This window comes from Telmatherina bonti (assembly GCF_933228915.1).
Source record: "Telmatherina bonti genome assembly, chromosome: 24".
In the NCBI taxonomy this organism is placed as follows: Eukaryota; Metazoa; Chordata; class Actinopteri; order Atheriniformes; family Telmatherinidae; genus Telmatherina; species Telmatherina bonti.
This window is the reverse complement of record NC_136633.1, coordinates 10,357,225-10,378,235: the sequence shown is the minus strand read 5'-3', so window position 1 is coordinate 10,378,235 and position 21,011 is coordinate 10,357,225. Positions and strand designations below refer to the sequence as shown.

General features: G+C 43.4%; 3 protein-coding genes across 3 annotated transcripts in view; 1 reads left to right on the top strand and 2 right to left on the bottom strand.

The window, feature by feature from the left end:
* The window catches only part of dhrsx (dehydrogenase/reductase (SDR family) X-linked), a gene marked incomplete at both ends in the record, with an annotated part of 28,126 nt that extends 25,869 nt beyond the window's left edge, over positions 1 to 2,257 (top strand). Inside the window, 4 exons of the mRNA XM_079264065.1 lie at positions 191 to 292; positions 1,297 to 1,504; positions 1,586 to 1,793; positions 2,075 to 2,257. Of these exons, the coding sequence (XP_079120191.1) occupies positions 191 to 292; positions 1,297 to 1,504; positions 1,586 to 1,793; positions 2,075 to 2,257 (701 nt within the window). The remainder of the gene's footprint in view (positions 1 to 190; positions 293 to 1,296; positions 1,505 to 1,585; positions 1,794 to 2,074) is intronic.
* A 3,822-nt stretch (positions 2,258 to 6,079) lies between these two features.
* LOC306774081 (ankyrin repeat domain-containing protein SOWAHC-like) lies at positions 6,080 to 7,570 on the bottom strand (the record flags this gene model as incomplete). Its single annotated transcript, XM_079264064.1, has 1 exon — positions 6,080 to 7,570. One exon carries the CDS (start codon positions 7,568 to 7,570, stop codon positions 6,080 to 6,082), a length of 1,491 nt encoding a protein of 496 aa, XP_079120190.1.
* Positions 7,571 to 10,592: 3,022 nt separating this feature from the next.
* cep70 (centrosomal protein 70) lies at positions 10,593 to 20,748 on the bottom strand (the record flags this gene model as incomplete). The annotated part of the gene is made up of 16 exons (XM_079264062.1): positions 20,715 to 20,748; positions 20,227 to 20,326; positions 19,988 to 20,111; positions 17,686 to 17,866; positions 17,432 to 17,607; positions 17,291 to 17,350; positions 17,138 to 17,210; positions 16,969 to 17,057; positions 16,819 to 16,896; positions 15,284 to 15,359; positions 15,047 to 15,199; positions 14,821 to 14,967; positions 14,582 to 14,750; positions 14,385 to 14,493; positions 14,233 to 14,312; positions 10,593 to 10,651 (listed from the first exon to the last, which is right to left on the bottom strand). Exons 1-16 carry the CDS (start codon positions 20,721 to 20,723, stop codon positions 10,593 to 10,595), a joined length of 1,683 nt encoding a protein of 560 aa, XP_079120188.1. The 5' UTR covers positions 20,724 to 20,748.
* Between the last annotated feature and the right edge of the window lie 263 nt (positions 20,749 to 21,011).

Sequence of the window (21,011 nt, the reverse complement as noted above, 5' to 3'; positions counted from 1 at the left end):
CATGACGCTGCTAGAAGAAGAGTTTGACCTCTGAAAGTCCATAAAGTCGCATCATCGTCAGCAAGTCTGAGACAGATTCTCTGCTTTACGAAGTCATGTGACCAGTAGACAGCGATGTTTACAGGTAAACAGGTTGTGTTTGTGTGGTTCTGGTTCTGGATGTATGACGTGTTTGTTTCTCCCCCTGCAGCCGAGTTTGTGTTTGTGGACCTGACCTCCTTAAAGTCTGTGCGACAGTTTGCTCAGACGTTCAAAGATCGAAGGCTTCCTCTCCACGTCCTGGTCAACAACGGTACACTGCACACGCCAACACGTTCACACCGTCACACCAGACTCCCGCTGCAAACAAACATCATCGTTTTCCTTTTAACATAATTAATCATTTTATTTTTTTTATTTTGTGAAGACTATTTATTTATCGATTGATTGATGTATTTATTTATTTATCTATTGATTGACTGATTGATTGATTTTTTTCATCTTTTGATTTATTTATCTGTTGATTTATTTATTTATCTATTGATTTATTTGTTAATCGATTTATTTATTTATGTATTGATTTCTTCATCAGTTTATTTATTGATTTATTTATCTATTGATTTATCTACTTATTTATTTATCGATTGATTTATTTATTAATTGATTTATTTATCTATTGATTTGTCTATTTATTTATTGATTTATCTATTGATTTATTTATCTAGTGATTTATTTATCTATTTATTTATTTATTTATCTGTTGATTTATTTATTTATCTATTGATTTATTTGTTAATCAATTTATTTATATATGTATTGATTTCTTCATCAGTTTATTTATTGATTTATTTATCTATTGATTTATCTACTTATTTATTTATTTATCTATTGATTTATCTATTTATTTAATGATTTATCTATGGATTTATCTATTGATTTATTTATTATTTATTTATCGATTGATTGATTTATCTAGTGATTTATTTATTTATTTATGTATCTATTGATTTATTTATCTTCTGGCTAATTTCTAAAATAGTCCAAAGATATTTATAATGAAATAAAATAAAATTTGGCCTTTTTTTCGGTATAGGTGACGTAGTTTTCTCGGACCAGGTGACATTATTTACTGTCGAGTGTGTTTTGGTCTGATATGGAGGATGAGTGATGTCTGATCAGGCTGCACGGTGGATGAAGAATGCGATGATGATGATGAAAACATCTCCACATCAGTGCAGACAGCAGCAGTTGCAGCAGAAAGAAATAAAACATGTTAACGGAGCTGCAGATGATCCGGTTGTGTTTTCTTTCCCCTAGCCGGGACCATGCTGGTTCCTGAGAGGCAGACGGAGGACGGCTTCGAGTTCCACTTCTGTCTCAACTACCTCAGCCACTTCCTGCTGACCAACCTGCTGCTGGACGTGCTGAAGAGGTCGGGGAGGCCGGGCTGCTGCTCCAGAGTGGTCAACATGTCCTCGGCCACTCACTACGCAGGAGTTATACACATGGACGACCTAAACAGGAGGTACGACTTCTTAAACACCGGATGCTCTGCATTGAAAAACAGCAGCAGATGCATAAATCCGACCTTCCTCCTCCTCATCAGGGTCTGCTACAGCTCCCATGGCGCCTACGCCCAGAGCAAACTGGCTCTGGTCCTCTTCACCAACTACCTGCAGGAGCAGCTGACGGCCGGCGGCTTCCATGTGATTGTAAACGCCGTGGACCCCGGTATGGTGGACACGGCGCTCTACGACAACCTCTGGACACTGGCCCAGATGCTGAAGAGACCCATCGCCAAGGTGCTGTTCAGGGTACGTGGTCACCTCCATCAGTAGCTGCGTTTCTCACAGTTTCTCACTAAATAAAAGTGATTTGTGGAAGTTTTGCAAACAAAAAAAGCCATTTGCAGGTGTTCAGCCCATCAGCCTCAGTTCTCGTAAAATCTCCTCCGGCTGACGGGATTTTACAAGAACTGCGACTAAGGCTTCAGCTTCTACATGTAAAACCAAACCAAAAAAAAACCAGACAGAGCAAAAATGGCATGAATGGCTTTGACTTTTAAGGGTTAATGATCCTCTCTGACGTCCTCCAGACTCCAGCCGAAGGAGCAGCCATCTCCATCTACGCTGCAGCCGCCGCAGAGATGGAAGGCGTGGGCGGCTGCTACCTCTACAACGGCCAGAAGACGCGGTCCTCCGAGCTGTCCTACGACCCAGAGCTGCAGGCCAAGCTGTGGAAGAAGAGCTGCCAGCTGACGGGTCTCCAGGAGGACTGAGACGTCCCGCCTCTGCTCACACTAGCGCTGCTGTATAGTTTACATCATATGAGAAGACAGACTGGTTATGGTGCCACATTCCCTCAGATACTTGGACTTTTGCTTCAAAGTCTTCCAGAAATCATGAGTTTAGGTGGAGATCTTTGGACGTTTTAGCACCAGATGGGTTTGACTGACAGCTGGAAGGATGTGAGTTTGATCCTGAAGCATTAAATCCATTTCAGTCTGTGATTATAAATTATTAAATTATGTTTCTTTCTGTTTTAATCCCGCTGAACATGTGAGGAAGTGTTATTAATTTAATGTTTTAAATCCAAAGTGCCTCTTTTGATAGCACAAGGTCATGATCAGAGGGTCAATATGAGCATGTTTACAGTGTGAATGTGGAGAAATCATTCCAATAAAATGCCAACATGTCAGACTGCGGTCAGTAAATCCTGTTTTCTTTGCTCATCCAGAAAACCAAAGATATTCTCTTCTCTGCCAACAAGGATCATTTTTTATATTTTATTATTTATTTTTTATTGTATTTTCCTCCCGATCATCTTCATGTTAACGACATCTGATCTGTTCATGGTTGGAAATGGACATCTGCGTCCTCTGAATCACTTCATACTGACTCAGACATTGTGGAAAAACAAGCTCATATGAATCAGTTTTTATGGATACAGTCCAATTACACAGTCTGGCCGAAAGGGAAAAACAAAGTTACACGCTTGTTGGACGCTGTTGCTTCGCGTCATTGAGCTTCTGCAGTGTCAGGATGGAGAGTCCGACTATTACACAAAGCCTTCTCCAGCCCATCCCATAGATCAGGGCTCTCCCACTCCGGTCCTCCAGGTTCTCCATGTATACCTGCTCCAGCACACTTGACTCAAATGAATCATTCATTGTGCAGAACTTCATTGGCTGTTGGATCCATTTAATGTGAGCCAGATGTGTTGGAGCAGGTTTACATGGAAAACTTGCAGGACAGCGGCCCTTGAGGACCAACCAAGCGGCAAATTCTGGTGGTTAAAAGTGAAGCCTATGCAGAAGTGCATAAAACTGCAGTTCCCCCTTCGTCCACTAGAGGCTGCAGAACAGAACAAATCCCCATAGACTCCCATGTCAAAAAGACCAACTTCACAGCAGAAATAAATATGTTTACAGCCTGGTTCAAAAACCCATTTTAGGTTTAATAGGTCAGGTTCACCTTCATGACAACTGTGGGGGGAGTGGATTTTTTTCTAACTCGCCCGTTTAAAAGTAATTTAATCTCGAAGTTCGGCATATTTAGGGGCGTGTACTTTTGATTGACAGGCACCAATCTCCCGCTTCAAGTCAGAAGAACGTAGAACAACCGCGGTTTTTAGCCGGTTAACAACGTGACTTAGCTTTAGCCCTCTTACCTCCGTTAGCTGGTTATCTCCTGTTATCTCCGGGTTAGCTCAGTTAGCTTTTAGCTACAGAAAGCTCGGAGTTCGCTCGATGTCAATCATCCACCATGGATGATTGACATCCATGTCAATTGACATCCATGTCAATTGACATCCATGTCAATTGACATCCATGTCAATCATCCATGGCGCTCACAGCCCCCATCTCAGCTCCACCTCTTTGCCCATATTTATATTTTCCGGGTGAGACGACATGCATGCCTCTGCCAAGATGACGATGTAGGAACCGCCCACCGAGCTTCAATTCAGCTCTTCAGAAACCTACGGATGGCGTCATGGAGACTCCGCACATCTCTTTATATACAGTCTATGGGACCAACTTTGGTTCCTCCTGCCATAGATCCTCTATGAGGTTTCAGGTGTGAACTCTGTGGTGTGATGACGATGTCTCCTGTTCCCTGAACCGCTCTTTCCCAACCTGAGCGCCATCAATCTGTTTTCATCTTGGGAGAATAGAATAACCTGATCATTCAGTAGGTTTAGTCATCAACTGACCTCCTGAACCAAGACCTGAGCCTAGTCTTGACCAACGGCAGTAACTCCACATCATAGACTGCCCAGTCTGAGTTCTGTTGGCGCTTTCTACATCAGCACAAACACCCTGCATCAAAGTTCATTTTTCTGTGATGCAAATTAATCCATTTCTATTTTCTGTCTTATCGCTCGGGTTTAGTTTCACCCTTAGTTAACCTTTGTGTACACTGCTTTTAGTTCAATAGAAGAAGAAAAGAAGACAGCCACAGATGTGACATCTTCATGTGATATATCCAGGTTTTAGGTCAGAAGCATGAAAGTAATTTCAGTTCAGGTTCTACATCCAGAGCAATCTGATCTCCAGCAGGACGGACCACTAAAATAACAATGTAATTACCTGGAAAAAAAACACAAACGCTACATTTTATCCTTTATTTTTGTGCAAAGAAGTGCAAATACATAATCAAGATGTTTGTATTTAATAATATTTCCTTTTAAAACACATGAACATCTGGATTCTTACCAGAGATGTCTGATATTATCAGCCTGTTGATATTATATTGATATTATTAAATGCAATATCAAATATGAATTAATGGAATCTGTATTTTGTTAATGATACAACTTCAACACATGTACATATTATTTATAAAACACTGAAGCGTCCTCTAACTCAAAAACAGATGTCATGTGTAGTTTTCCACATAATTGTATCCAAAAATATTGATGTCAGTTATTTGTATCAGAGATTAAAAGTTGGACAAAATCTAAACATCAAATACCTTAAAAAAAAAAAAAAAAAAAAAAAAGCCAAAATTAAACATCCCCAATTCTTACTGAAGAATATTAATCAATATATATTTATAGGGGTGGGAAAATAAAAAAAAAATCAAATATTAGGATTTCTTGCTTTACAATTTTAAACAATTTTTTTGTTTAAAAAAAAAAAAAAAAAAAAAATATATATATATATATATATATATATATATATATATATATATATATATATTTATGTATATGTATATGTGAATGTATAGGTCATAATTTTACATTCATGTAAAAATACAAACTGTTTATTAACCTTCACCTTCTTCAGACCAGGGGATGGTAAGCAGCATTTTCCACGGCCTGCTGGATGGATTGGGTGTAAAATGGTGAAAAACATGGCAGCTGTTTATGAGGATAAACAAATAAAAAACAAATCCAGTAAAATTTACAGATTTACTGCTGTGAATCTGGAGAGATTCTATAAAATCCTGCCTCGCCAGCGATGGACTGGCGATCTGTCCAGGATGATGAATGAATAAAGTCCTGCCTCGCTTGTAAAACATGACATGAAAAATCAGCAGAAAAGGATTATTGCAACACTTTTTTGTCCCTGAACATAAACTTTACAAACATGTGAGTAACTGGTCCTGACTGGCTCTGAGCCGGTCTGCTTAATCAGCCTGGGATGAGGAATCTGTTCAGTATGTGGGCTCGGCTCAGACCTGAAGCAGCTTGTCGCGGCTTTAATGACTTAGTTCTCGGTGGGATTTGCAGAACCTGCTGTGTTTGGCTGTTGCTTCAGCTCAGACGTGACCTGAATGCACAGAGCTGAACGGGTGAAACACTCCAAGATATTCAGGTCAGGAAAATGTAGGAAAACCGGGATCAGCTGCACTGTGACCCAGATTACAGTTTTAATCCCGGTTTCTTCCATCATACCAGAACTGAGGAAACATGATGTTACAGAAATACAGTTACCCTCATATGTTTTCATCTCCTTTCATTAAAGAAAAGGCTGAATTTACAGCAGTCACTCAAATAACTGGAGACTTAAAAAAGTCCTTCTTTAATGAATAAACATGAGCACAACTGTAAATGATGTAAACTGGGTTCTGCATCAGTCAGAACCTTCTGGACCATCTCAGACAAAGAAATGTGTCTTCCTTTTGAAGAAAGACCCCCTCCTGCTGGACCGGTCCAGCTCTTCTCTGTCTCTGAAGGAGGTGCTGTGGACCAGCTGTGAAGTCCTCAGACGGAGCTTCTCCAGGCTGGGTCTAATCCTCCCCAATGAGGACCTCCTCCTGACAATGTTCTGCCTGCTCCGGTCCTCCCCGTCCACAGAGTCGTTGTCACTGGAGTCGGGCGCCTGGAGGGGCTTCAGGAGGACCTTGGAGAACCTCCACCGGCCTCCTCCAGTCTTGCGTCCTCCGTTCTCGACCTGGAGGTGCTCGTAAGCCCCGATGATGTCCCTGATGTCCACGCTGGCGCCGTCAGCCAGGTAGTGGCAGGCCTTCCTCCCGCTGTAGTCTCTGATCTCCACGTCCGCGCTGTAGGCCCCCACCAGGAGCTTCACCACCTCCATGTGGCCGTGCATGGCGGCCACGTGCAGCGGCGTGTACCCGCTGTTGGAGCGCACGTCCACGCTGAGGTTGATGTGGTTCTGCTTGGCGAAGTTCACGACCAGGGCGAGGACTTCTGGCTTGCCGTGCTTGGCCGCCCAGTGCAGGCACGTGAACCCGGTCACGAAGTCCTTCCTGAGGACCAGGCTCGGTTCCGAGGTGAGGAGGCGGTGCAAGCCGGCCCACTCCCCGTCTGAGGAGCTCATCATCCAGGCATGCTCCAGAGGGTCAAGGGTCGCGGTGGTCCGGTCCTCCTCCAGGGAGGAGGAGTCGCTGTCGTTGTTGGACAGGTAAGCGCAGCCGCGGAGCCCCAAGCTGCGCCTCAGGTGAGGGGAACTGTTCATCATCAGCTCGAGGAAGTGTTTCCGGCTTGCACGCGGGGTGTTGTCCTCACTACCAGACAGGCTCTGTCCGTCCGAGGACCACTCGTCCTCCCGCGGGACGTCCTGAGGGTTCACCTGCGATGGACCGGGGAACGGGATCGCGCCGTCCTCCACGGGGAGCGGCGACGGTCCGATCACCGTGATCTCCAGTACGTCCGGCACGTGTCCACTCCGCGTGCAGCTCTGTTTTCCCCCCATCTCACCTGAGTTTCTGTCCAGCTGCGTGGTAAGAGATGTGAAAGAATGCGGAACTGTGTTGGAGTCATTTCCGTAACCTGAGCCGCGCGAGGCGGCAAGCGGCGGCCTCACCTGCGCCGCGTCACCACCGCTCACCTGGTCCGTCGCAGGCGCGTCACGGAGCGGCGCGCTGGGAGCCTCCTCCTGCTGCTCCTTCTCCTCCTTCTCTGCTGGTGAGCGGAACCTTTTCCTCAGACACACGTATTTCTCACCGTCCTCATTCCTCACAAAGGCAACGTTGTCGACGTAGCTTTTAAAGGTCTGCCTCGCGGCCGCTTTCCGCTGCGGCTCCTCCGGGAAGGCGGCTTTAAAACGCTCCAGCAGCTCCGAGCTCCGAACTTTTCCTCCGCGCTCCTTTAAAAAGCCCAGAACCAAGTCCTGGGTGACGTCCATGGTCCACTCGCCTCCTTAATCCTGCAGCGTGAAGCCGAGATAAGCAGCAGGGAAAAGCTCCGGATGATCCATCAGAACCAACCACAACTGCTGATGCAGGTAAACTCAGAAGCAGCGTGCGGCGCAGCTGATCTGTGAGCTTTATATCTAGCGTGCTCCGTCTCCTAGCAACGGCAAACAGAAGGCGGAGTTTCTGGATTGTACCATTATTCAGTACAGGAGGGGTTACGATTAAGCTCAGCGTTGATTTTTTATTAACAAATCCTCAGTTAATTGTAGTTAGTCCGTGTTATAAAGCTATACACAAAAGTCTGACCAAACAAACACTAGTAAAACGTAATTTTTTTTTTTTTAAATTTTTTTTTTAAAATCACGGAGCTGTTTATGTCAGATCCCCTCCGTTAGTGAACGGTGCAAACTGCAGGATTGTCGTAATGAAATAAAATAAATACTTTAGTAATCCCCAGTAATCCCCAATCCTGATGCTACTACCCCAGCAGATGCTGCAAATCTGACTGCACTCTCCACAACAGACTTATATGCAACATCTTGAAATGAAATTTAATGAAAAATACTTCATTATTCCCCAAAGGGAAATTCAATTAACCTGATTATTCAGGCAAATTTCATTACCAGCTTTGATGAAGAAAGATTAAACTTTACTGTAATGAAGAAAATTCATGTAGGTTATGTAAAAAAAAAGAGGTTACAACACGTGTCCCATGTTCAAGTTTGTAAAGAAAGAAATGAAAAAACATGGACAAATGTTTTGGCATAGTGGTGGTTAATACTGTGATAATTCTTCCACAGCATAATCCTTAAAGGAGAGGAAAACTTGCTGAATTAACCTGAAACTGACAACAGTTGGAAACATATTAATGAAACTGGACGGGATGAAAATAATGGCACCCATTACATCCAAGTCAAGCAGTGCTTGCAACTCTTATTGGGATTTCTGCACCTCCACAGAAGATTCAGCAGGATTTAGAACGGACTCATAGACGGCCACTACAGAACAGTCCATTATTTTGTTTTAAGCGGTTCTTGACTAGGTCATTATGCTGGAGGACCTTTGGCCTGCAACCTAGATCAAGCTTTCTGAGACTGGTGAGCAGATTTAACATAAAATCTATCAGTCAAAGTTGGACTAATTCATCTTGAAAATGATAAGGTTAGCAAATTAGTAATTAACAGATCTAAAATACATATTGTGATTCACTCCACCACAAGTATAACTTCATTATATATATCTCTATATATATATATATATATATAGTTATCAAATTTTCTTCCATTTGTTACATTTCCAGCTTTATATTGCTCCTGTTCCAACCTTATACAAATGTGTTGCTGCCATCAGATTTAAAATGAGCTCATATTTCCCATAAAATTGTAAAATGTCTCAGTTTTATCATTTATGTTGTTTATGTTCTACTGAAAATAAAAAAAGGAGTTTATCAGATTTACAAATCATTGCATTTTGTGTTCATTCATTTCTATTTTACACAATGTCAATTGCATATTTATTCACATATGGAAATTAAACTTCTTCTCTGTCAGGTTTTAGGTAAATTTCAATGTTGCAGAAATGGTTTTAAGAAATTCGTGACTGTTGATCCATTTAGGCAGTGACTGTTCAGGCAGGTTTCTTGGTGTGGGTGGGTGTGGAAGAAGCCAGGTATGGGTGCAGACAGGTGTATGATGTCATTGTTGTGGGAAACAGGCTGGTTGCCATGTTGCAGTGACAACATGAGGGGGGAGTCTGTAGTTGAGGCTGGTGATGCCTACACCAACACCTACTTTCTACTGTTAACAGTCAGGTTGCAGAGTTGATCGGTACATCTATAAAGAAATATAATTGATTAGTTGATTAAAATCATAAGAGGAACTGTTTAAATCATTACAGAGCAATAATGTAATAATGAACTTATCTTTTCATGAAGAAACTGGATTTGTAAATGTTTAAAGTGGCACTAATAACTTTTCAACCTTTAAAATTTGCATTCAAGCCTCCTTTGATGGCACAATGAAATCTATTATATGCATTTCTGGAACTGTTGCTGCCCAGCAGTGTACTGAGGTTGGAAAACTCCACATTACAACTTTATCTCATGCTATGTGACGTTGCAGGCAAGTTCTGCTTCATGTCACATGCAATGATGCTAGCAAGCTGATCTTAATGTCTTTCCGCATCTGCATGGATCAACCGTGTCATTAAAATAGTTTAAATTTGAAAGTAGTTTCCACTTTATTCAGCCTGTATGATTATTAAAATTAGCCTAAACTTAGTTTTTGTCCCTGTGCAAGTACAGCTACTAATGTTATGTGAGGATATTAACCTGGTGTTAGCACGGAGCTACGCAGCATTGCTAATTTAAGTCTATGCTAGGTCTAGATTAGTTTCAAGTTTAAATTTTGGAAAAACATGTCATGTTTAGTTATTGGTGTATTTAAGGACTACAAATAAACTCAGTTTTATCAAGATTTCCAAATTGGAGCTGAAAATAAACTATAAAGATACTCAAAGTATCTCTGTCTCCATTAGCACACCTAGCCAAACGCTACATTATATAGTTTAATTTAAAAAAAAGTAGCTAGCAATACTGCTGGTTTATTTCAAAATAACTACAACATAAAACTATGGAGATGTATATCCTACAACCAGTTTTATTTTATAGAGGAAGATATTGTATAAGAATGTTGTGAAAGGGAGATATTTCTGAATTTTTAGCAAACAAGTGAGCAATGCAAGTCAGTGGGGTTGCAAAGTCAAACTTGTTGTGAATGGTGATCTAGATTATTAATGGAGGCAGTTTAAACTACAATTTACTCAACAAAATATCACATTGCTGAGTCTTTATATCACGACTGCCTGACACTAAACAAAGAGCAGCTTTAAATGGATTTGAGGCTTGCCCAGGAAAGTTACCCGTGCTTGAAGAAACCATCAGGAGATTTAAATTCAACTCATCAAAGTTTTTATTCAAATTAAAAATGTCCCAAACAAGAACACAGCAACAGGTCAGTGTGTCTGTTTTAAAGACTTAACAGCAGGAAGGACGTCATCCAGGTGAGTCACACCTGAAATACAAGAGTCAAAGGTGAGTCGACTGTGTTTCTTCACATCCCAACAATCCAACATCAATGACCTTCAACTCATTTTCAGGAGATTATATCATATTGTTTTGCTAAACATCATCTGTGAGGACTGGATTGGAACCAAACTAGCAACCTTGTGACTGGAAGACAAGCAATTCATTTCCTGAATCACAGCAGCTTTATCAGGAATATGTTCACGCAGCCAAACGGCTTCATTGTGAGCCTAATCAGTCACATATTAGTTTGTTGTTACAAGAGAATTCCACTAGGGGCGCATTACAGAACTCAAACTGGAAATAGTTGCTGAAAATGTAGGATGCAAATAAAATAAACATGGTAACAATACAGGACAAAAGTATTTAGTTTTAGTATTTAATGTTAAGATAATTGAGGAAGAAGTAATTCCAGTGGTGTCATAGATGGTACATTAGGCCTCTAAACAAAGGAGACATGACTTGTCTGAAACGTTACATAATTTTCTTTGCTGTCCAACTGTGACCTTACCTCTGTATAAATGGTCCCTTCATGGCACCTAATGGATATTTACATGTTGCAGTCTACGGACGCATAGCGTTAGTTTCTGAGGACAGTTTCCCGTAACTGATCAATTATTTGTAAGAATAAAATCAGGCCTGACTGGCACAACTTAATGAATCCACTTAGTCCAGTAGGAAGAAAATAACTCCAACTTAAAATGAACTAAAGCTGTCGTCTTTTCCATGTTGTAAATGTCGTTTGTACGGCATTCAGGGTCAGGATTTGCTGTAAAAGACATTTCATATTATGTTCCTTTTTTTTTTTGAGTAGCAACAACAAAATATTTAGGGATGCTCTGAAACCAGTATCGGTATTGGCTCAATACCAAGCATGTGTACTCGTACTTGGTATTAATAAAAGTGTACCGATACCACAACTGATACCACGCTAGTCAAGCTAGCGCAGATGTGTTTGACAACATGCTTCGGATGTGTTTTAAAAGAAATAAAAGCCTTGAATGTTAAAATGTGACATTTTTTGTTACACTAAAACAGTGATTCTCACTGTTATTTTCAACAAGAGTCGCACTCCATATACTAAGACAAGAGGAGAGCCGCCACGCCCCCAAAAAAGCGTTCCCACGCTACATATCCTGCTACGTTGCCAAATCAGTAACATTCAGATTTTTAGTTAGGAATGGTTATCCTAAATATTGCACGGAGTAATGCCATTGTTATGCAACAGTATATGGTGAACATACAATAATGCCTCCAGAATGTGGCCGTTTCTTTATCATTATACATACGGAGCTACCGACGGAGCAGCTCTTTGGCAGAGTTCGGTGCAGCTGAAATTAGCCAAAACTGGCAACTCTGACAGGGTCAGTTAGGGCTGTTAGGAGAGCAAGGTTACTGCAAGCAGCCTGCAGTTCTTGTTTGTGGAGAGAACTGCACCGTTGAGGATCATTATGACTTGTTTAGATCGCATTTTCAGAAAGCCAGTGGCTGCTTCATGAGCCGCAAGTCAAGAGTCGGTGAGACGCATGCGATGAGGAACACGGCACTAAAAGGTAGATCTTTGTTTCAAAGCCACACATTTATAGTTGTCCATCCATCCATCCATCTTCTGTCACTTATCCGGGGTCAGGTCGTGGGGGCAGAGGCCTAAGCAGGGAAGCCCAGACTTCCCTCTCCCCAATCACATTTGCCAACTCTGCGGGGGGGGGGGGGGTCCCGAGGCGTTCCCAGGCCAGCCGAGAGATCTAATCCCTCCAGCGTGTCCTGGGTCTTCCCCGGGGTCTCCTCCCAGAGGGAGGCGTTATTTAGGGCTGCATTTAGGTAAAATGTGCCAAATTAAAAACTTGTTGAAATTGTTGACTGTAATGTTATTATATTTGTATTGGTGAGGTAACTTCAGAAAGGATGGGTAATTCATTACAACCTAATGAAATCTTACACAGTTATGACAGCAATAATGACCATCGTCACAATAATGTTCACATAAACAGGGCGGCTGTAGCTCAGGAGGAAGGGTAGTCGACTTGTAACTGGAAACTAGGGGGTTCTATTCCAGGCTTCCCCTGACTATGTGCCTAAGTGTCCTTGGGCAAGACACTGAACCCTAAGTTGTCCCCCGACGTGCCTATCGTGGTATTAGTCGCTTTTCATAAAATGACTATAGAATAGAATAAACACATTTGGTATCGGCAAATATTGGTAATTAAACTCCCAAAAAGTGGATCGGTGCGTCCCTCAGAATATTCATCAAATATTTTTCATTTTTTCATTCAGGGCCTTTATTTTCCCTTTTTGATGGTCTCTAGTCACCGAACAGTCCCAAAAATCCTGTTGCAATTTGATTATTACTATTCCTCTAGCACACCCGCTGGATATTATTGTAATGGTATATCTGACGAGGTGCGATAAAAAAAATCTCACCAAACATTTCATCGTATTCAGTGCGATGAATGTATTTCATCGCACTCAGACCCTGTTTAACGCATGGAAAACACAACAACAATTACGGGCCTCAATGTCATAATTGTACAGCTGCATATTCTTATTTTATTTGATCTTTTGAAGAAAAACACATTTTGGGTCGAACATTTATGCCGCCACAGAAGATGCCGAGGTTTCATACGGCAAACAGCTTAAGGTGTGTTGTTACAAAGTTTCACTGCCCACTAGAGGCCTAGCTTGCGTACTACATCATTCCTGGTCCTTTTTGCATAGATAGTTTCTTCTGTTGTGTAAATGTTTTCCATTCTTTCAAATATGGAAAAAGTTTTGGGGCAGCATGGCGGCGCACTGGTTATTCTTGTGGCTTCACAGCAAGAAGGTCGCTCCTCCGCAGGGGGGGAGGTTCAAACAGAAGCCTTCCTATGTAGAGTTAGCATGTTTTCTCTGTGTAATCGTGGGTTCTCTCCAGGTACTCCGGCTACCTCCCACCATCCAAAGACATACATGTTAGGTTGATATGGTTTCTCTAAATTGTCCCTAGGAGTGAGTGTGAGCGTGAATGATTGTTTGTCTCTCTGCGTTGGCTCTGCGATGGACTGCCGACCTGTCCAGGGTCTACCCTGCCTATTCCTCAAAGACTGCTGGGATACGCTCCAGTTTCCCTGTGATCTAAGTCACACGTGGACTAAGGGGTATAGAAAATGGATGGATGGATGGAAGTTTTGTTTAAAAATGTTGTGTAAACACAACCTATGTATCTCATATATTTAATATATCTAGTTTCAGGGACCTGCTTCATCAACATTTGCTCTGAACACTGTTGGACACAATCAGGTACTTGTCTTCTGCCCCTTGGTGATCACATTTGGTACTACAAGAATTTTTACATCACACAGTACATACTGTGTAATGTATCTGCATATATATGCTCATCATTTCCATTTTACATTTAGTTCAAAGGACCAAATAAAAACTTTCAAAATGAAAAATATATTATTTATAGAGTCAGATGTAGAAAATGTGATGGTTCACCTTTTCATTGGCTGTCAACTGTATTAATACATCTAAATGTATAGCCTGTTTTCCTTCTCTTGCTTGTATTTATGGTTTGATTGTGTTCGTACCTACCCAGAATGAGCAGCATTTCTGTAACGAGGGCGTGGAAAGCTGGGAAGAACTCATCGTGCTGCTTCACTTTGAGGATGATGCTGGAAAACGAGACAAAAAGCTGAAAACCAAGGTCTTCATCATGCAAACCTGCTCCGCTCTCATGTTCCAACCTGTTGATGTCGGCTTCTCCCAGCACGTCCTGGAACGCTGCAGCACTGGTGTTAGAGGAAACCAGTCCGACAATGTGGTTCACCACCTCAGCTGCAGGAACTCTGCTGTCTGATGGGAAAACCACAAACATTTGGGTTAAATTCTTCCAAACCCCTTTCGGAAACATCTGAAAGGAGTAACTAGGTTCAAAGGGTACCAAGGTTCAGAACATCTCTGAGGTTCCTCATGGTGTTGGTCATCTCCCCCAGACGGGAGTACACCTCGTTCATGCGTGGAAAGACCCCGCTGAGGGAGCAGACATCAAACAGCTTCTGGAAATGAGACACCATGGAGGCCAGAGTGTACCGGGTCGGGCTCCGGAGCGTCTGCAGAACCAACAACAACGTCAGCGAATGTGTGTGAATGAGGTCGAAGAGAAACAACTGAAAATTGGACCTGCTCGCCATCGGCTGAAGAGTGTTCCAACATGGTATCTACCAGCACCATCATGTCCTCCAACTTCACTCCATCTGCAGCATCACCATTGTAAGGTTGCCCCGGCAACAGCTTGGTACTCAGTTTGTTTATACTGCGATGAAGATCCTGAAAACACACACACACACTGATGAGAGCGTCAAGACAAACAGGTTTCTCTCTGGACACGAAGGCAGCTGGACGTCACCTTCAGCAGGTGGAGCTGCTGCGCCCACTCCTCCAGAATCGGGAGCAGGACTTGGAAGTCCGCCGGGTCAGAGCGCCGAGAGGATGGTTTGGGTCTGCAGAGTCGTAACGGAGCGTTGGGATCGGTGACAACAGCAGTGATCTCAGTCAGAAGCTGGAAGATATAAACACAAAAAAACCCAGATGGAGGAGGCGGAGATGTTTCAGGAAGCGGAGAAAAACGCCACCGAACTCTTACATTGTGGTACTGGACACACAGCCGGCATCCACTGGACTGCTCGCTGGTTCGCTCATAGAGCTCATATGCGTTGTGTCTGAAAAAGAGGTTGGTTCTGACATGAGTGCTGAAACCATAGACTGCATATAAAGAGATGGGCGGAGCCTCCGTGACATCACCCGTAGGTTTCTGAAGAGCTGAATTGAAGCTCGGTGGGCGGTTCCTACCATCGGCATCTTGGCAGCATCATGCGCGTCGTCTCGTCCGGAAAATACATATATGGGCAAAGAGGTGGAGCTGAGAGGGGGGCTGTGAGCGTCATGGTGGATGATTGACATCAAGCGAACTCCAAGTTTTCTGTAGCTAAGAGCTAACCGAGCTAACCTGGAGATAACAGGAGCTAACCAGCTAACGGAGGTAAGCGGGCTAAAGCTAAGTCACGTTATTAACCGGCTAAAAACTGCAGTTGTTCTACGTTCTTCTGACTTGAAGCGGGAGATCAGATACCTGTCAATCAAAAGGACACGCCCCTAAATATGCCTAAATAAATTACTTTTAAACGGGCGAGTTAGAAAAAAATTCACTCCCCCCACAGTTGTCATGAAGGTAAACCTGACCTATTAAACCTAAAATGGATTTTTGAATCAGGCTGTAAACATGTTTACACCCCTTAACCCCCCCCTTCCCCATGTGCACCCCTCCCCATGACAACAGATCTATACAGACAAGCACAGCCAGCACCTTTACTTCACCAATGCAACACTGAGTGAACCACTCCAACTACCTCTTGCACATGTAGCCTACATTGTATTCAGTGTATATTTTTAATTGTTATTAGCTTATATTTCTTTTTTTTTTTTTATATTTCTACTTATGTATCCACTATTTCTATTCATACTTCTATATAGCTTTTAGTAAATATGCATATTTCCTTCTCTCAGCCACTTCTGACACCTCCGTTCCAGTTTCGTATCTCTGACATGTGAATGTGAGATGATGCGACAATAAAGAATCCTTGACTTGACTTAAAAACTGTCTCATGGTCTCTCACACTGTGATACACACACACACACACACACACACACACACACACACACACACACACACACACACACACACACACACACACAAGGACACTTAAATCCTACTGCCACTATGCTGAATCCAACTTTTACATTGTTTTAGAGGAGATTTCAAAACGTCAAGGTGTTTCGGGATGAAGCTAAAACTATCATGATATGATAATTGAATTTCACTTTGGGGATTAATAAAGTATTTTTCATTTCATTTCATATCAGTTTTAGGGCGTACCGCCAAGCCTTCATTCTCTCTGCAGCACATCATCTTTATTTAACCATTCTGATGATTTATCGGCCATTAAATATCTTTATAACCCACAATAAAATGTTTCCCATTCAAATGTCTGGGATATTTTTGCAGCATACTTCACCTGTAGGATCTGATATTGGGTCTAATAAAGTCACACAAAGTGTTCAGCCATGATGGTCTCAGCAGATTCACACACCTGGAAAGTCATGTGACCAATAAGAGTTTACCTGGTGTTGGTGTTTCGGTTAAATCCCTCCAAACGTCTCAGCTTGTGCTTGTAGAACTTCACTTCTTTCAGCGTGGGCCTGGACACAAACAGCGTTAATAACCGCATGATGGCTGGCTCGTCTCACACACACACACACACACACACACACCTCGCATCCAACTCCTGCTTCAGCCGATCAGCCTCCTGCTTCAGCTCCTCCACCTGACGGCGGCTCTGGTTCTGCTGCTCCTGGAACGTCTTGGGACAAAAGCAGAGCAGGAATAAATTGTTGCTTTGAGGAGAAATGGGTTCTGAAAAGGAAAAGCTGGTCAGATCACCTGCAGGATGGTTTTAAAAGACGGAGTACTGGACGTGGATGTCTTCTCACGCAGTTTGGATCCTCTGGCAGATCTGGAGAGGGCAGCAGAGCCAGAACCACTGGGATCAGAGACTAAACTTTGGACTGGGAGCGTGAACAGAACCAGAGTTACCTGAGCTCCTCCAGCAGTTGGCTGAGTTTAGCTTCATAGTAGCCGATGACGTCCATCAGCCTGCAGGAACGGCAGCGGTGAGACTGATTTAAAGCTTCACGGCCTCAGAGAGAGTCTTCTAGGTGTGACAGATGAGCTTACTGTGGATCGGCTGCAGAGCCGGGCTGGAAGAGCTTCCTGCAGATGTTCTGGAAAGCCTGACTCTGCCGGTCCAAGCGCTGCTCCTCCTCTCTGACAGCGAAGTGGAGCTTCCTCTGGACCTGAGCAGCCTCCTCCTCCTGTCTCCTCAGCTTCAGCTCCAGCTGCTGGCACCGTTTCTGAGCGGGTCAAACAGAAGCTTTGCTTTAAAACACCTCGCAGGCCGGGATGAACGCGAGGCGAAACGTTACAAACACCTTCGCGTCTGTTTTTCCCCGCTGCAGCTGCTGGGTGTAGCTGTGCTGCTGGGCAGCTTTGCCCAGGTAGCGGTCCTCCAGGTCCTGGACTCTGGTCTTCACCTGGTCCAGCAGAGACTCCAGCTCCGTGATCCTCTGAGACTGCTGAGCTGCTCGGTTCACGTGCTTCTGGACCTCCTCTCTGACAACACGAAGGGAAATCTATGTTTAAACATGAGTCAGCAGCTCGGATTGAGCATCTCAAAGCCAACAAGAGGCGCTCTCCGATGCAGACTTCCTCTCTCTCCCTGTCACTCCCTGTGTGGGAGAACGTTCCACACACCCAGTAGCTCCACTGCCTGCCTACTGGGACCAGCCAGGCCTGCCATCCCATGTCCCCACCAAGCCCTGGTACTTCCTCTCTGAGGCTTCCTCACATCCCTCTTCCCATGGGATCGTCAGTTCAGATGACCTTCTAGGACACCTCTGACCACATGATCTGGTTGGGAGACATTTAGACGACCTGAGGGGAAGTGGCGTCTCCTCCCCACCTTCATGCCCAACAACCATCTGCCGTCGACCTTCCCTGGTCTCCCTTTCCGCCCCCTCCCCGCTTGCTCAGAAATAAAGTGAGCGATGATGTAAGCTTTGTGACATGCTGGAAGTGAGGAAGAGGCTGGTCTAACAGCTGTTAGCAGCTGCTTGCGGTGCTTTTTAGTCATTAATTCATTCGTTGCCATGGTTACAGCAAGCAGAAGTCCGCAACTTCCCGTTAGGAAACCACCAACGACACTGGATCGTGCAGAAAGCTGCAGTATTTCTAACTTGTATTCTTGTTATTGATCATTGGCGTGACTGTTGGGGTGTGTGGTAGTGGGCGCCGTGGACGTTCCAGTGGATGAGATAGGATGACAGGAAGACAGGTGGTCCATGCAAACACAGATCTACATTATTAAACACACTCGCTGCAGACAGGTGAACGCCTCAGAGATGATCAGCAGCTCTGTGCTGCTGCAAATGTTTCTACATCCCAACAGGAGGGCACGCAAATCCCGAATCTATGCTGATAAAATGCATTTCCTGATACTTTTACACAGAATCACATTTCATATTCTCCAATCACATTTCCACTAGGGCTGCTCGATTATGACAAAAATTATAATCACGATTATTTTGACTGAAATTGAGATCTTGATTATTTAACACAATTATCCAGTATTTTTAAACAACGCTGCGCGTCGTGGTGTCCTAGACTCCGTGTCGTGCATTATAACCGTCTAATGGACGGTTCCGAGTTGTAGCTTATATAGGAACTATTTTACATTGGCCTGGATGTACGTTTTAAGCCAAACAACCGCTGTCAGGCTGCAGCGCGTTTCTCTCATCCACCTGTTAAAAGACGGCTGATCTGAACCAGCTGATTAACGCGTTGCTATGGTAACGCCCCGGTAACAGAGGGATATTACAGTGTTTAACTGGCCGAACTATGTATAGGAAAATAAAGCAGCCAGTTGTCACTGACAATGGTATAAACTATGTTTAGGTGAACTTCCACAACCTACTGCAGTTATTCTACATTGACCTGCAGCCGGAGCCGACTGAGACTGGCCGCCTGGGAGTGCTTTAGGACGGGAGAGGCTCCCGCTGCTCCTTCCTTACAGTAACTGCAGAACAATATGTGCCTTCAAGTCAGTCGCCAAAACACCAGAAAAGTCTCTAATAACTCCAGTAAAAGCTGCTAGATTCGTCGCTTTTAACAAAAAAAGCCTCCAGATTTAGCGAGAAAGTCTCCAAGTTGGCAACAGTGTCTGAATGAAAGCAAAGCGGCTGTGGGAGGAGTTTACAGCACAGCGCTGCAACGCCAGAGACGCTCAATTAGCAGCTGAAGACAGCAGGAGAGGAAACTGCAGAGAGAAACACTGCAAAAACTCAGCCTTAAAAAAACAAGAAAAAAATATACAAAAATGAGGTAAATGTTGCTTAAAATAAGATAAATTATCTGCCAACAGAACAAGAATATTTGGCATGTCAAGACTTCCCAAAACAAGTAAAAATAGAGGAATTCTCTGGCTTAAAAACCAAGAATCATCTTACCTTTAAAAAAAAAAAAAAAGCATTGAAGATTTTTAATCTTACTTAGATTTCAGTTTTTGCAGTGAAAATAATCGCACCCTTTTATTTTTATGATGGTTGAAAACCCAGATTGTAATTTCCTGTGGGACCCCGTCAACAACAGTGGGATGCTTTCACAGGCTGGCATTTTAAACCTCAGATGGTTTAAAATGCATCTGATCACACAGTCAAGTGTTTCTACTGGACGTACTTGAGTTGGTTGTTGGACCTGACCAGCTCCTGGATGAGGGCTTGTCTCCTCTCTGAGTCTGTCAGCATGATCCTCAGAGTGGTCCTCACCTCACCAGCTGACTTCTTGTCCAGAAGGACCAAATCTAACAGTACAAAGATGGAAAAAAAAAACTTTTCAAACCTTTCCAACGTTCAATTTTTTTTTAATACTTTAAGAGCATTTAGTCAACTTTACACGTCAGTTTCACGTTTCTTCACCTGAAAGATTCTTATTCTCCACTGGATCTGCAAAAAACACCGGCTTAAAGCCGTGATGCTGCAGAAGTTTGTTCACGTCGTCCCACTCCACCTGCTCCTGCTGCAACACACAACAACCATCAGCCAACGTTACAATGTACGTCTGCTGCACACAGCTGGGAGGCTGCAGCCCTACCTGAAACTGCCTGCAGGTCCACACATAAACATAGCTCTCATTTCTAGACTGGAGGAAATGTGCAGACCTGGAGTCCATGTGTGCTGAAACAGATCCAGTAAAACCAGAATGATGCGAGTGGAGCATCTATACTGCAAGGCCAGTTTGTAGAATGATGATCAGGTGTCTGCAGCCTCCTCAGATACTGATGCAGCTCAACAATAAATGAAACGTGATCCACACTGACCCCCCCCCCCCCCCCCCCCCCCCCCCCCACACACACACACACACACACAGCAGAAGTCTCTGATGTCTTCATTAAAATGAGTCTTACCTGCTTCATCCTCCCAGCCCCCTGCAGGGAAACACACACCACCAGGTTTATGGCAGGAAGCCTGTTTGACAGAAAACTGATGGTTTTATTCAGTCTGGGTGCAAATCGGAAAAATAACAGCAACTGTTAAAGATTTAGGTTTGCTGGCTCCCATAACAAAGAAAAAAAAAAAAAAAAAAAAAAAAAAAGGATTTAATTAAATTAAAGTAGCTTCCTTAAAGTCTGATGAATCCGACCTGCCCGGCATAAAGAGCTGAGTAACGTGACCTGCTCCACGTTACACTGCGAGCGACGAGT